Here is a 15,868-nt window from a genome sequence, read left to right as displayed (position 1 = left end):
ATTAAAATATATGTTTGGAAATGAAATAATTTTAAATTATTTCAGTTAGAAACGCAATTAACAGACGCCATAATAATACCGATTTATAATTTTAAAAAAGGTAGTGCAGTTTACATATTTTTTACATAATTTTATCAAGAACAAAAAATCCGCTTTGTTTATTTGAAAATTTACATTTCAAATTAAGTAGGACTTTAAAAACAAATATTAACCTTTTCTCACCGTATCTAAATATGTTTCGTTAACTGTTTATAATCTAGATGCGAGTGTTTTTTATATATATAAATATATCGGTCACAGTACATTGATGTATCTAATTTGTGCGCGTGCGTTTTAATAAAAGTGGAAAAATAATCTGAGCTTTTTTTATTCAATTCTCCCTTTTCATCAATTCCATTTATAATTATACCTAGGGAAAACCTTTCCAAATACAGGAAAATGGGATTTTCTAGGGAGAGGCTGAGGGGACAGCAGTGAAACTTCGCATCAGGGTTTATATCAACAAGTTCTAGGTTTGATATAACTCCCCCTTGGGACCCCTCCCCCTGTAGCCGTGGAGCCGGAGGGCATGAAATCGTCAAAAGTGGTCAAATCAACCCTAAATTATAATTATACCAAAAATTGATCAAATATTATTTAAAATGTCCATTAAGTAACTTTTGTAACTTGGTAATCTTTGCTTAACCTCACCCTTACCCAACTACATCCTTCTAAATATTATATTAAATCCAATAAATACCTAAGCCTGTTCCTCATTACTTGTTTTTAAATAATTCTTACAATTGGCTGCTTTCAATAAAAATGTTACAAGAATAATCAATTTTATAATATTATAAAGTCTTGTCCGATGTTTCGGACCGTTATATTTTTTATTAAAGCGAGATAGTCGAAAACCTCCAATTTAAGAAAAAAATTTTTATTTGATTTTTGATTTTGAATATTTTATTGGCTTTTATTTGAATTTTATATATTTAATAAGTGCTGCCATCTGTAAATATATCTAAGACTCAACCCTTTGTATCATTTGAGATGACATATTCGTTGAAAAACGTTAAAGAATCAACCAATCACAGACGTGTTTACTACAAATGAAATGTTATTTTTAAAACTGTTAAAAGAAACTTTTTAACTGCATAAAAATTTAATAATTTTATATATAAATACAGAAAATTATATAAAATACTGCGAAAAAATGAAATCAGCGTGAGTAACTATTAAAATTCAATTACGATTTGTATTATTTATAATATTAATATAATGTTTTTAACATTAGTCGAAAACCATACCCTCAAACACCAAAAAATCGACCGAAAAATATAAATGCTTTGGAAAAAGATGCATTACAAGTATTTTGTCGTTTACGACCAACAAATCAAGAAGTATGTATGCGAGTCTTATCATCCTCAGTGGTTTGTGTATTCCCGCCTGATAATGCAAATAATTATAATTATCGTGGGGTTTCAAAAGAAAGTCAGTTTATGTTCAAAGAAGTATTTATACCGGATACTACACAACAACAGGTATACATTTTTGATTTACTCAATTATTTTTGCCTATTAAGACTTAACGAGGTATAGAGTGCTCAAAAGCCAACGCTATTGATTAACCAGAATTTCAAAACCTTAATCAAAATTGCTTGTTTTGTGACATCTTTTTTATTGGTATCACTTTAGGACATACAATTTTAAGACATTCGAAGGAAAGTGAATTTTCTATAATCGAATAACGTTAGCATCAGTTATGTGACTGAGTAACTAATCACAGACTGAATGAATTACCTATACAATTTATCCAGTCAAATTAGTCCATAAAATATAAGTATAAGGTTACAAAAATTCCCATAGAGCTAAAAATTGGTATGAATGTTCAAAATACTATTATAAATGAATTGTGAAAAGTCCCCATCAATCCCACATGTGCAAAAAATTTTATTGAGGGGGGAATTTTGCAAAAATAATCATTTCCAAATTTGGTTTTGATTTGGGGTCTTTTTAGCTCTACTTTCGGCTCTGATGTTGTTTTAATTAAACCTTATTCTTGTAACAAACAGTAGAGAAAAGTAATTTTCTGATTGACTACAAAAACGATGAAGATAAAAGCCATCGAAGATTTGTTTGCATATCTGTCTAGCAAAACATGGTTCATGACAAACTTAGTAAATGACGTCAAATACTATGTTCGATCTCTGTCTAATTAGTAGTTTAAAATGCTTATATCATCCGTTTTACTTGGCTTAAATTTTACTTTTTATCATCTTTTTTACGGTATTTTCATATTTTGCTACGAAAAAAAAAATTCATGAATATTCCCTATTATTTTTTGCGCCGTCTTTTTAATATGCATGTTGTGATAATTTTCATTTAGGTCTTCGAAACGGTAGCTCAACCGTTAGTCGAAGGTTTAATTCAAGGTAAAAATGGTCTACTTTTTACATATGGTGTAACCGGAAGTGGAAAAACATACACGATGACTGGCGATAGCAAGTCAGCTGGAATAATGCCACGTTGCATTCAAACACTTTTCAAAACAATCGGCGATTATCAAGCTGAAAAATACGTGTTTAAACCAGACCGTTTAAACGGTTTTGAAATGCAAACCGATGCTGATGCACAGAGTGATCGATCCGATGACGCTAGAAGTAAACGTCGTGCGCCTCCGCTTGTTAAATCATCATCAGAAAGTAGCTTAGCTTCATTATCAGGCAGCGAAATATATTCCTTAAAAGGTCTCGATACCTCTAATGTCTATTCAGTCTTTATAACATTCGTCGAAATTTATAATAATGGAGTATTCGACTTACTCGATGAGAATCAGAAATCGTTACAAAATAAAATAATACGCGAGGATTATATGCATAACATGTTTGTACATGGTGTCACTGAAGTCGAAGTGAAATCGCCATCGGAAGCGATGACGCTATTTTGCAGGGGACAAAAGCGTAAACGAATGGCTTACACAGATTTGAACGCAGAATCCAGTCGGAGTCACTCAATTTTTACAATTCGTCTAGTGCAAACCTCCGCTAACTGTGATGAAAACCAACAAATTACGATAAGTCAACTTTCTCTTGTGGATTTAGCCGGAAGTGAAAGATCAAGTCGCACCAAAAATACTGGAGCCCGTTTAAAGGAAGCTTCCAACATAAACAATTCATTGCTTAATTTACGAATTTGCTTAGAAATATTAAGAGAAAATTATGTAACAGGTGGAACCAGATTAGTTCCATATCGCGATAACAAATTGACACACTTATTTAAAATGTATTTCGAGGGTGGAGGCTATGTTCGAATGATTGTATGCGTAAATCCTAGCTCATTAGATTACGAAGAATCGTTACAAGTAATGAAATTCGCTGAGTTGTCTCAAGACGTACAAATTGCGAAACCGACACCGATGAAAATCGATGTGGAAGTGACACCTCGAGTGAAACCAACGGATATTGAAACACCCAAGAATGGTCGATATGCGTTACCACCAACTTCAGCTGCCCGTTCAGCGACTGTAATAACTGATCGAAGACGATGTCGTCAAATAATGCCACCTCCATCAAAACCGGATCCCATATGTTTGGAGTCTGATAAAGATGTCGATTATGGTTTAGTTTATAGTTTGAATGAATTACCAAGAGTCAAGATCGCTAGTTTCGGAGATTATGAGCTTTTGAAAGAATTACGCCATGCGTTGGAGCAGCGAATGACAAAGCGGAATAAATTGTTAGAAGATCTTAGAACACGACAGTCTCATTTTAGAAAATTATGTAATGAATACGATGTTTATAAATTATCATCTGCAGCAGAAATCGAATCTTTAAAAGTAGCGAGTAATCAATACCTTGAACGAATTGACACACTGGAAAATCGTTTAGTAGACACAGAAAAAGAACGTGACGAGCTACACACAGCGATCGAACGTAAAAATGAACAAATTTATGCTCAACAAATTGAGATCAATGAGAAAGAATTAATTGTAAGTCAAACTGTGCTGGAAAAGGAAAAACAAAAGAAAAAATACGATACGAAATTAATTAATCATCAAGAAAAATTACATCAAGATTTTGAACAGAAATTACGTGAACAACGTGAAAATTTACGACAGCGTATGAAAGATAAAGAAAGTAAAATACGTCAAGTTCGAAAAATTGTACTTGATGAAGCAAATTCGACCGCATCGAGTGAATTAGATTTACTTGCGCTTAAAGGTACACCTAGTGATAAACATCGTGTTTTAACGGAGCTAGATTTAAATGCTGTTAATTCACCAAGGACAGCACCGGCTTCTAATCAACAGCAACATCAATATATGCCGAAGGTAAGTAATAAATATTAACCCAGAATAATCATATCGCCAGCTTTGCAAATAATTCGAAAATATGTTCGCTGAAGGACTAGAAATGATGGAAACTACGAAATTTTTTTATTTATTTTTTTATTCAAACAGATGTGGAGTGGTAATACACCTGTTCGACGAAGATCACGTTCTGTAGGACCTTGTGAACGATGGTTGGAACATCGTAGTGGACTGGCAACTGATTTAGGAACACTTTTACAGCCACAAATGAAAAAGACAAAAACTTTAACAAAGTTGACTACGCCAAACGATATTGTGAAATCTGTTTCGAAATATTGTCTAATTTCACAAGAACCTGATACCGATGGGGAAATTGAAACTCGAGTAGTTAAAGTAAGTAAACATTTATTACGTCACGCAAATAAGAGAAATAGGGATGAAGGGGGGAGGGCAATAAAATGTACAGTCTAGTGTGATAATGTGTATCAATTTTTAGAAAAAGTGGAAGTTTTTTCGTAATACTTGTCGTCTCAAATTTAGAAATAGCGAATTTGCTGATAAAAATATGTAATAATTTTATTGCATTGTTTCAGGGTGATGTCATCCAAACAACTGGTGGAGGAGCTCAAGTAATCTTTAATGATGTTGAAGTATTACGTCAAGATTCACCTACCCGTCCACGGAAACGATCCATACCCCCAAATAGTTCAGAATTAACCGCTCGATGTTCAATTGGTATCGAGGGTCACAATACAAGTAAACGTTCAAAATCATAATTTTTATTTTTATATTTATTCAATGGAATGTGTACTTAATTTTGCATTCGTATTTTATAATTTTTTTTTTGTACTTTTAAATAGGTTTTTCTGTAATCCCGTTTATAAGATAATAAACTTAATATATTATTTTTAAACCGCCGACTTTCTTGAATATTTGGGACCATGATCATCTTCTCTGAATCAAAAGATCTGCAAAAAATATTTTTGTATCCGTCCTTTTAATTTCCTTTAAAATCGTGATATTAGAGTTTCACTTAAAGTGTTAGAAATCTTTCTTGAGAACGAAATTTCGAGTGACTGAAAATCATTTCAGGTATTTTTATTCCATGACGTCAAAATTGTGCCAATTTTTAAATTGAAAAAAAGAAATACTTTATCAACAAAGGTATTTTCTCAAAATTTGAATTTCGTTAAAATTATTATTTTCAAAGACTATCTTTACATCCGAATAAAAGGCATCTAAAATCAGAAGCTGAGACCTTGGCTTAAAATATGCCAGGTAGACTTAGTCAATATTTATTTATTTTTTGATACAGAAACCTAAAAATTATACCAATTTTATGCCAGAAAATAGAGTTATTAATTGTTCAATAAATATTTATAAGAACAGATCATATTATATTTTCAGAATATTAAAGTTCCCTTCAAAACTCACGCAGGATAGTTACAGTGCAAATAACAAATTATAAAATAAAATTCTTCTAAAATTATAAAATAAAATATTTGAAAGAAAATTGTTAAAATACCAGAAAAAAATTCACTTCCTCAATCACCAGAATCATTTTATTTTACTAGTTGATTTTGGAATCGATCTTTATAAACGGAAATCAGATTTCTGGATGAAAAGTGAAAAAGAGTAGAGGATAATAGTTAAAAAATTTGGGGAAAATATGGGCGTTATTATTTAAGGGAATCCGACATAGTTTTCTGAGCTAGTTCTATTACCAAACGGGTTAAGAAGGAACTAATCAGTGCTGCCAATTTTTTCAAGAATGTTTATTAAACTTTCTGTGTCTCCGTCATTGAATCTATTGTTATTCAATTCATACTCGATGGAAGTCGCGGGTAAAAGTGGTTTGTAATTTTATAATTCATGATAAATGTTAATAATACCTTTTAGTACTCTTTCACTTTTCTTTAATAATTTCGAAGACGTTTCCTGCAACTGGAACAATTTTCTCAATAACCTTGGTAATATTTTATTTAATCCGACAAGTGATAGTGGAAAAGTAAATAGTTGGAAATATAAATTAATTTATATTTCCAACTATTCATAATTATCGTAGCGATTCCTTTGGCTACGAGATTTTTTATAGTTTGGGTTGTTCCACTCACGGCGGGAAATTTTCTTTTTCACCACTCCTAAGTACAATGCACTTCGCATAATACTACAGAAAATAGAGAATTTTTTCTTGCACTAAATTACAGGAGTTATTTAAAAAAAAATGGTTTAGTATTACGTACTGAATGTCAAATCACAATCCCTACAAATTTTCAATCCGGAATTACCACCATTTTGAGAAAAACCGTTTCGGTCTATATCTCCGTAAACGTGCACTATGTAGATAATTAAATTTCCTATCTTTTTTGTTAAATATTTTTTATTTCAATCATTAAAAAAATTTCAACGGATAGTCGCTGTTTCTGCAGATAAGAAGGCAAATTATTGCTAATTATGTCACTATCATTAATATTTTTTTACATATTTACTTAATTTTCATGCCTTTTGCATACCTCCTTTTTATTAACCTTGCACGCGTAGAACATCATAAATAACTTTAAAGTAAAAGTAGGAAATTTTTAAATTTTAAAATTATTACCATTATATTGGTCAAAAAATTTTCGAAATTTAATTATTTACGATAAAGATTATTATCATTTTGCCTAAAATGCACGATTACGGAGATATAGATCGATACGGTTTTTTCCCTCCAAACTTCTAAAGTGCATTTACATTCAGTACGTGATACTGAATTTACTTTTAAAAAAATAACTCCTGTAATAATTGCCTTATGGACAAAAGTAACGAACTTTTCTATTACCTATATTATAAATCTCGTTATGTCCGCATATGTCCGCACATCACGGACATAGTAAGCAAATATTGCACACTATCTATCCTGTATCGATTTTGAAAGGGCATTAACCTGAATTTAATACTTTGTTACAGCCTACGCATAAAATATAAGAAGATTTATATAAATAAATTTAAGAATATTATCAGAATGGAGTTTTCCAAAATGTTGTAAATTTGAGTTTAGGAAAATTTTCAAAAAGAATTAATTCATTTCGTTTATCTTAAGTGTTTTATTTGAATTTATGATAGCTTTTTTTTAAATAATATTTATGATATTAAATAATATTATTTTTATTTTATAATAAATATTATGTTAAAAAATATAATAAACTTATATCAACTTTGCAATTTTGTTAATTAAAAATGTAAACTAATTATATTAATTGAATTAAAGGTGTTTACAAATTCATACTCTGGTTCTAATTATTTGAAATGATTATTGCCTTGTGATCAATTGAATGCATCCTGAAAATTGCAGTGGCATGTTTTATTTTTATATAGTTTTTATAATGATATCGAAGGGAAATTACAATTAGGTGTTATAGTAAGCGGACGTCATTAAAAGTAGATACAGTGAAGTTTGTTTATAATGAAATTTAAGGCATATTAAGTCAGATGATTGACTCGACTGTGTAAGCAAGAAAAATACGTACATATTTGCTTCACCTAGTTACAGTTTATCGTCACGGTAATCAAGACTAATCACTCCATTCAAGCCACTATTACACAACCCAGCCGAAAAGGAAATTTATACAGAATGATGTCTGAAAAGGTTTTGGTCATGGCCATACAGAGCATGTGTGTGTATCCGTCCCTGAATTATGATAATCATATTATGATTTGCCATAAAATTTTTGAGACGCATTGGGTCTTCTCTAAATACATTTTTGTATATTACTGGAGTAAATCTAAGCAAAAAAAGGCTGTTATATGGATTAAAAGTTCGAGCAGCGAAACTTTGGGGTTTTTCTTTTCACATCAAAAGAAGTATTTTTTGAAATTTTTTACTTTCCCGGAGTGGTGCAACATGTTTAAAAAACAAAATGGCGTCAAAAATGAAATTTTTTTCAGAAATTTTATCATTTTTATTTTATATTCGCAAAAGGAGACATCGGTGCATATCCAAATTTGGTAGGTTTGTAGTCCATGTTAAGAACTACTCCTCATAATTTTTTGGTGGGGTTTCGTCCCTTCCCCTCCCAGTTATATATATATGTATACATACATATGGTAAAACAGTTCATTTGACTATAACTTGAAAAATATTCGATTGATTTTAATGAAACTAATATCAATAGTAGGTTTTATTACTTACAACTTTCGGTTAAAATTTTAGCGAAATCCGTTAAATAGTTCGGCCCAAATTTCCAATTTAGGGAATTGCTTAAAATGGCTGCCATTTTATGCCATTTTGTCCTACGAGGTTAAATTTTTTTTTAAATTGTAGCATTTTTTATTTTCTTTCGATTTTATAATAAGTGGCTTACCCGTAAAATGACTCCTGGATCCATATTTTTGCGAAAAACGGAAAATTTAACACTTTCTGGAAATAATTGTTTGGGGGGTGTATGGACTGGCTTTGGGGGGTGTTTTTTGCTTTGGCATGAGAAAACTATTTTTAAAAGAGGTCTATATGGTTTAAAGCGAAATTTTTAAGTTTTAACCCCCGCGCTGTAAGGGGGAAGGGGTGTATGAAATAAATGTATCTTAAAAGATTTTAAAAAGAGGTCAAAATAGTTTAAAATGCTAAAGTAACCCAAAATTTTAGCTGTTTATATTAATATAGCACTTTTTACAACATCCACCCCTTCCGCTCCCCCTTTCATATTTTTTGCAAATTCAAAATTTTTAGGACGTATAAAGGGGTTTTTGGGGTCGCTGATCTCGAATTTTGCAATAGATTATCAAAAACAATTGTAATATTTTTAGGGGGTGTACTTATTTGGGCCAAAAGTTCGAGATCAGCGACCCCCAAAATCCCTTTATACGTCATAAAAATTTTGAATTTGCAAAAAATATGAAAGCGGGAGGGGAAGGGGTGGATATTGTAAAAAGTGCTATATTAATAAAAGCATCTAAAATTTTGGGTTACTTTAGCATTTTAAACTATTTTGACCTCTTTTTAAAATCTTTTAAGATACATTTATTTCATACACCCCTTCCCCCTTACAGCGCGGGGGTTAAAACTTAAAAATTTCGCTTTAAACCATATAGACCTCTTTTAAAAATAGTTTTCTCATGCCAAAGCAAAAAACACCCCCCAAAGCCAGTCCATACACCCCCCAAACAATTATTTCCAGAAAGTGTTAAATTTTCCGTTTTTCGCAAAAATATGGATCAAGGAGTTATTTTACGGGTAAGCCACTTATTATAAAATCGAAAGAAAATAAAAAATGCTACAATTTAAAAAAAAATTTAACCTCGTAGGACAAAATGGCATAAAATGGCAGCCATTTTAAGCAATTCCCTAAATTGGAAATTTGGGCCGAACTATTTAACGGATTTCGCTAAAATTTTAACCGAAAGTTGTAAGTAATAAAACCTACTATTGATATTAGTTTCATTAAAATCAATCGAATATTTTTCAAGTTATAGTCAAATGAACTGTTTTACCATATGTATGTATACATATATATATAACTGGGAGGGGAAGGGACGAAACCCCACCAAAAAATTATGAGGAGTAGTTCTTAACATGGACTACAAACCTACCAAATTTGGATATGCACCGATGTCTCCTTTTGCGAATATAAAATAAAAATGATAAAATTTCTGAAAAAAATTTCATTTTTGACGCCATTTTGTTTTTTAAACATGTTGCACCACTCCGGGAAAGTAAAAAATTTCAAAAAATACTTCTTTTGATGTGAAAAGAAAAACCCCAAAGTTTCACTGCTCGAACTTTTAATCCATACACAAGGCGTAATTTCACTCTACTATATGTACTTTGAAAAATTTGCCTATTTTTCCCCTGTTTCCCCTGGGCCTGTTTTTAATAACTTAAATAATTTCAAGAATGAATTTTTATAAATTCAAACAAAAAGCGAGAAAAAATGTTTTTTTTTTTTGTTAATAACTTGAAGATGAAAACAGATACCGCTAATTTAATAAAGGAGAGAAGTAAATTGTTCAAAAAATGAATACTCTAGTTGCTTATAAAAAAATTCATTATGCTGATATTTACCGAGAAATTCCAAATTGTGTGTTTGGCTTTACTGTAAATCCCCGTTCTAAATTTCCCATTTTCCCAAAATAGAAAGTGCAAATATTACAATAGTTCTAAATTCAAAATTTCAACATTCTAGGTAGAATTGTTTTTTTAAATATGAGAGAACATTATACATACCGTACGTACATGATGTCACACCGAAAATAGTCAAAACGAATTTAGGAATGCTCAAATTACGATTGCAATACTTCATTCAAGATGTAATAATATGGAAAACAGAAAATTGATGACTGTGTGCGATCAGTGGCGGAAATCATGGAGACTAATGATTATTACGTTTTTGGTAATAAAGCTTTTGTTGTAACTGTTCTATACGAAGTACGGATGTGTTTTTCACTTGATTTTTCATAATATAGTTGTCTTAATAGATAAGCGCATTAATCGGTTGCGTGATTAATTGAACATTAATCAATTGACCTATAAGTATGGCAGATTAAACATGTTTTAAAACACGCATAGCCATTAATTTTTGTAGTTTTTTTACCGTAAATGTAACAAAAAATTATTTAGAAAATTTTTTTTTTTAATTTGGTATTAAATTTATCAGAGGTGCAAGGCCTGGCGATAAAATTTGTATTAAGAAGTTTATGCCTTACATTTTGGCGGATATTCTCATTCATCATTACGATGTCAAAAAGTTTTATTAGTTTCTGGTTACCAATTTAGTACTTGAGTGATTTTTTCACTGATTTTATTCTTAACTTTTTTGGCAAAAGATTAAAATCAAAATAAGTGTATTTTTAAACAAAAACAATTTTTTAATTAAAAAAATAATAAAATATATTGTTAGCTGCACAATCGTTTTTATCTAGATATTGGAGAACTGATTAAATGATAAAAAAAATTAATTACTGGATTAGAAAATTTAAGTAAAAATTAATCTTTTGAAAAAATGATTAATTATTCATATGGATACTTGCTATTTTGGAATTTTCCTACCTATACTTTAGGATAGATTTAAATTTATGATCGTTATATGCAACTGTGATGAAAAATTTGAGAACATTTATTTAATTCAGAATTTGATAGAAACTTGGTTTTTGACTAATTTGGACTCCGCGAAAACGATGCCGCTTGGTAAAATTTGATCCAATTTAAGGTTTTCAAGAACACATCCTCGTAGTTCTGAAAATCCAAATCCGAGAATGTGAAGATTCAATAACCCAGTGTAATGTGGTTTGATCTGACAATTTCTCTTATCGGAACTCTTTATCGGGGATTTACCAAATTTCATAAAATTTACCAGAAACCTCTCATCTATTTCTATGCAAACATAATGTCCCACAGCGAAGTGTGGCAGTACAGCTAGGGCTTTTGCCCAAAAATTAGGGTTCCACACCAAAAAATAATAAAATCGATAAAATTGTGAACAAACGGAGGATAAGTGACGACATAACATATGAAAGTTATAACACAATAATCTTTGTATTTAAATTTGAAGTTACTCAGCGAAGCGAGTAGTACACAGCTAGTATATCATATACCTTCTGTTGATTTTACGATTACAGTACTGATTAAGGGTATAAATCTAGAGACAAAATTTAAAAAGTTTAAAGTTAGGAAGATCAAGGTAAATGTTAAAAATATGATAGTTGAGTGAGTAATCGCGATTAGTCAATTTGAATAAAAAATTATAGTAAATAAAAATAGTTTTTGATATAACTGGATTCCTCTTCAATTCATTGGAAATAATCAATAATTACAAAGAAACTGGATTATTGATGACAACTATTATTTATTTTTGATTTATAAAAATAATTACTTATTTATTAGATAAACAAATTAATATGTTATTTATTTAATTTTATCTTATTAAAGTAAAGTTTTGATTTTTTATAAATAAATTTAATGCTTTTACGATAAGGTTGTTTTATTACATTTATATATTCAAGATTATGATTTTTCTTTTGTCAGAATTTTGTTTTTCCAAAAAAATATTTATTTAAAGTATTTACGTGTAGATAAAATATAGATAATCAAATTGTTGATCTCAATCGTTTTAATTAAATAAAATTACTTAAACAAAAAACACTTCATACGTTAAACTATTTGATAAGAATTATTTATTTAAATTATCGATTTTTTATATCCGTTCTATCTATATATAATAGCTGTACCTCGCATCTTTGTTCATGTTTAAAGGAAGTAATTTTAAAATATTTAAAGTATTTATTCGTTATGTAAGAAAATGTTCATTTTCGTTAAAACTGTAGATATCTGATTTTGATGATGAATTTTTTTTACCCGGGATTTTGTACGGATTTTTCATTTGATATTTCAATGGAATTTCCATGGGATTCTTCAATATTATATTCGGAATAGATTTGATCACATGAGAACTCTGGTTTTGAACTCATGGTGATTATTTTATACCATGTATATATGTAATATATATCAAGGTATACTAAGTTCTGTCCCAAGTTTGTAACGCTTAATTGTTAGTTTGTCCGTTTACCCGCCTGTCGAAAACGAAAAGAGATATCAATCTGAAATTTTTATAGGGTGCATAGGACGTAATAAGTGAGGCTAAGTTTGCAAATGAGCAACATAGGTCAATTGGGTTTTGGGTCTTCTCTCCTATCTTGTAAACCGTTAGAGATAGAACAAAAGTTTTAATGTAAAAATGTCCCTTATAAAAAAGTAAACAACTTTTTTTTGAAACATTTTATCATAAAAATCACTGTTTACCCGTGAGAGTACAAATTAGGGTAAAAATTGGGGTCCATTTTCTCCATAGATCTCAAATTCAAAACAACATAACTTTGTTCTACGTTTATTAACAAAGAAAAAAAGAAGCATCACTAAAAATTTCACTCAACTGATACTAATTAGCACATTTTAACTAATTAAACTAACAAAGTACCAATGAACTTTTCAAATCACAATTTATGTAGGAATTGAGCCAAATTTGAAATTTTATTTCATATGCCAAAATTTTCGGGAAACATAACCCTGGCAGTCCAACTGTGCGGCTACGCCCTTGGCTTATTTGTCAAAAATCAATCTATTATTTATCTTCTCTTGTTAAGAAATAATCAAATTTTTATTTTAAAAGTTATTGTTTCTAGATTTTTGTTTTATCAGATGCATTATAGTATTTATTTGACAAGGTCCTTTGAGTACGTAGGTATGTTCATGGCAATCGAAAAACAATTTAAAAATTAGAACAAAATGCTTAAGGGGTCTTTTCAGTTTTTTAATAAAAAACTGTGGATTGTTTTTATTTTTGGAAAAACGGTATTATTTATGGCAAAAAATAAAATTACATGGACTACAATGCAAAATGAGCGACCCAAGGGATTATTTATAAAAGCATTAGGTTGATCATCCTAGAGGTGTGTCCATATTGATTGAAATGGATTCTGTGTAATTCATTATCTTCAAACTCCATTATGATACATAATTTGTTAATAGATAGAGCATTTCACTATGTGTTTACGTTATCGAAACGACCGTATCTTGTGTATGCTAGCGGTGCGCTAAACAGTCTAGAATCTTGATGGAATATATCTTTTTCCAACCATGATTAAACTATTATCCGAACAGAATTTCGAGTCATATTCGAAACGGTCGAGTTTTTTTGTTATAACTATTTATTATACAGGGAAGTTATTCGCGTGGACTTCAAGGATCGCACCAAACCCTACCCACGGCTTGTTACTTTTAGAGTAGATATGCAAGCCAGTTATAAATCACGTGTAATTAGACTTGTAAGCGTATGTTGCCGCCGCCCTTGTAGATACTCTCTAATATTTTTATTTTTATTTTACACGTGGCATTTCATTTGATTCGAATTATGTACATACTTGGCATGTATTGTACTGTATTTTTGTATAGGAATTTCCCAACCAAGTTCGTATCACTTAGAAATCGATAGGATACCTATAGCTAGCTGTCTTATTAACAGATGAGGCCCATTCTATTATTCATTTATTTAAGATAGAATGTCTACGTCTGGAAACCTAATTTTACAGAATGAACTAAAATTTTGAGTAGATGCTAAGAATAACCGCCCCCTTAAAAATTCCTCTATTTTTATGGCCCTTGTAATTATTGTTATGGGGAATTAATTAAAATTTAAATAAAAAAACGGAATAAGTTTGGCTGGATTCATGTACTCATCAACGAAGGAAGGTTAATTTAACATTCACAATCTTTTCCTAGTTCTAAGCAAACAAATATCAGGCAATTAAGATCATTACCGTAGGGCTGTAATGAGGATTCACGGCGATTGGGGCAATAATTTAGATTGTGTTTTTTGGTGACATTTTACCTAACAAGGATTTTTTAATTAAAAATTATATTTTAATTAAAATAATTATTAACAGTAGGTATTTACTTGTACTTGAAAATTATGCTAGGAATTTAAAGAAAATATAATTGAAAATATTACACTCATGAGTTTGACCTTGAAAAAAAGATATATGCGCCTATAATTTATTTAATATGGGGCGCGTGCCTTCATTGCCACGCCCTAATTATGGTCCTGCATTAGCGCTAAGTATACTTATTAGCCTATAAGATAAGGAGTAAGGTTACCTCTCCAGGTTGGACCGGGAGTAGCCAGAAATCGTATAATTTTTCGGGACTCACTATTAAACATAAATTGCCGTCTGGTAAATTCGATAGTTCTGAACAGCGGACTTTGTCTCTAGTAAACAGATTATTAGTGCCTTTATTTTAAATTTTGAAGAATGATAATTTAAATTTTTAATAATGAAAAAAATTCGTGGCATCTTTTATTATCAACTTTTAACTAAAAATAACGAAAACCTTGTGCTTTAAAAAATAGTTAATGTAATTTATTTTTAAACCACATTGTAAAATGTGTCTTTGTTTATACTTTTGGGGCCATTGATAACGTGTTATTAATAAAAATATAATTATTAATATAAAAATAATAAATTGAACTTATTAGTATATGATAAATAATGTTATTTTAAGATTTCATGTTTTTAAGACTCAATCGTTATAAAAATTTTAATCTAATCAATTTTTTATTTTACATGTTCTAATTTCCTAAGTCAAATCCCAACATTAAAAATTAAAAAAAAAATTTATTTTAGATCATTGAAATAAACAAAATGCTACAGAGAGGGGTGGTATTTTAGGGATTCTCAAAAACCCAACCATCTTTAACTCAAATATAAAACCTCTACAAATTTAATTAAATAATTATCTCGAAAATAACTTTTGAATAAGTTCATTATAACTTAAAGCCTTTTTGGTTAAAAACGATAAATAATAGTTCCTTAAAATTTCTTCAAAATCCATTAAATTGATTTTAAGCTTAAAAATAATTGTGTAATTAGGGACTGAAAAGAGGAATTTCAAAATTTACAAATAAAATTTCAAGGCTTTTAAAAAAATTTAATTGATTCCAACCCTGCATTTTTAGATAAACTTAATATGTAAACACTTTGAAGCATGTGAAATATAAACCACATTTATCATAGTGTATCGGCCGACACATTGTTAGCACGTGATGGAAGAATT

The 15,868-nt window shown here is 30.0% G+C and overlaps 1 protein-coding gene across 1 annotated transcript; it reads left to right on the top strand.

Moving 5' to 3' along the window:
- The first annotated feature begins 1,182 nt into the window (after positions 1–1,182).
- Positions 1,183–5,213, top strand: LOC123300560 (kinesin-like protein KIF23). The gene is made up of 5 exons (XM_044883150.1): positions 1,183–1,203; positions 1,274–1,520; positions 2,365–4,308; positions 4,438–4,680; positions 4,881–5,213. The coding sequence occupies exons 1-5, from the start codon at positions 1,193–1,195 to the stop codon at positions 5,061–5,063; spliced, it is 2,628 nt and encodes an 875-aa protein (XP_044739085.1). The 5' UTR covers positions 1,183–1,192; the 3' UTR covers positions 5,064–5,213.
- Positions 5,214–15,868: the final 10,655 nt, after the last annotated feature.

Source organism: Chrysoperla carnea, chromosome 1, assembly GCF_905475395.1.
Source record: "Chrysoperla carnea chromosome 1, inChrCarn1.1, whole genome shotgun sequence".
Lineage (NCBI taxonomy): Eukaryota > Metazoa > Arthropoda > Insecta > Neuroptera > Chrysopidae > Chrysoperla > Chrysoperla carnea.
Note: the sequence above shows the minus strand (reverse complement) of the source record. Positions and strands in the feature narration are given on the sequence as shown.

What these genes read in the sequence shown, in the direction of transcription:
- LOC123300560 (XM_044883150.1), top strand. An exon ending in CGGATACTACACAACAACAG is followed by an intron (nt 1,521 to 2,364) that starts GTATACATTTTT and finishes ATTTTCATTTAG; the next exon opens with GTCTTCGAAACGGTAGCTCA. An exon ending in AACATCAATATATGCCGAAG is followed by an intron (nt 4,309 to 4,437) that starts GTAAGTAATAAA and finishes TTATTCAAACAG; the next exon opens with ATGTGGAGTGGTAATACACC.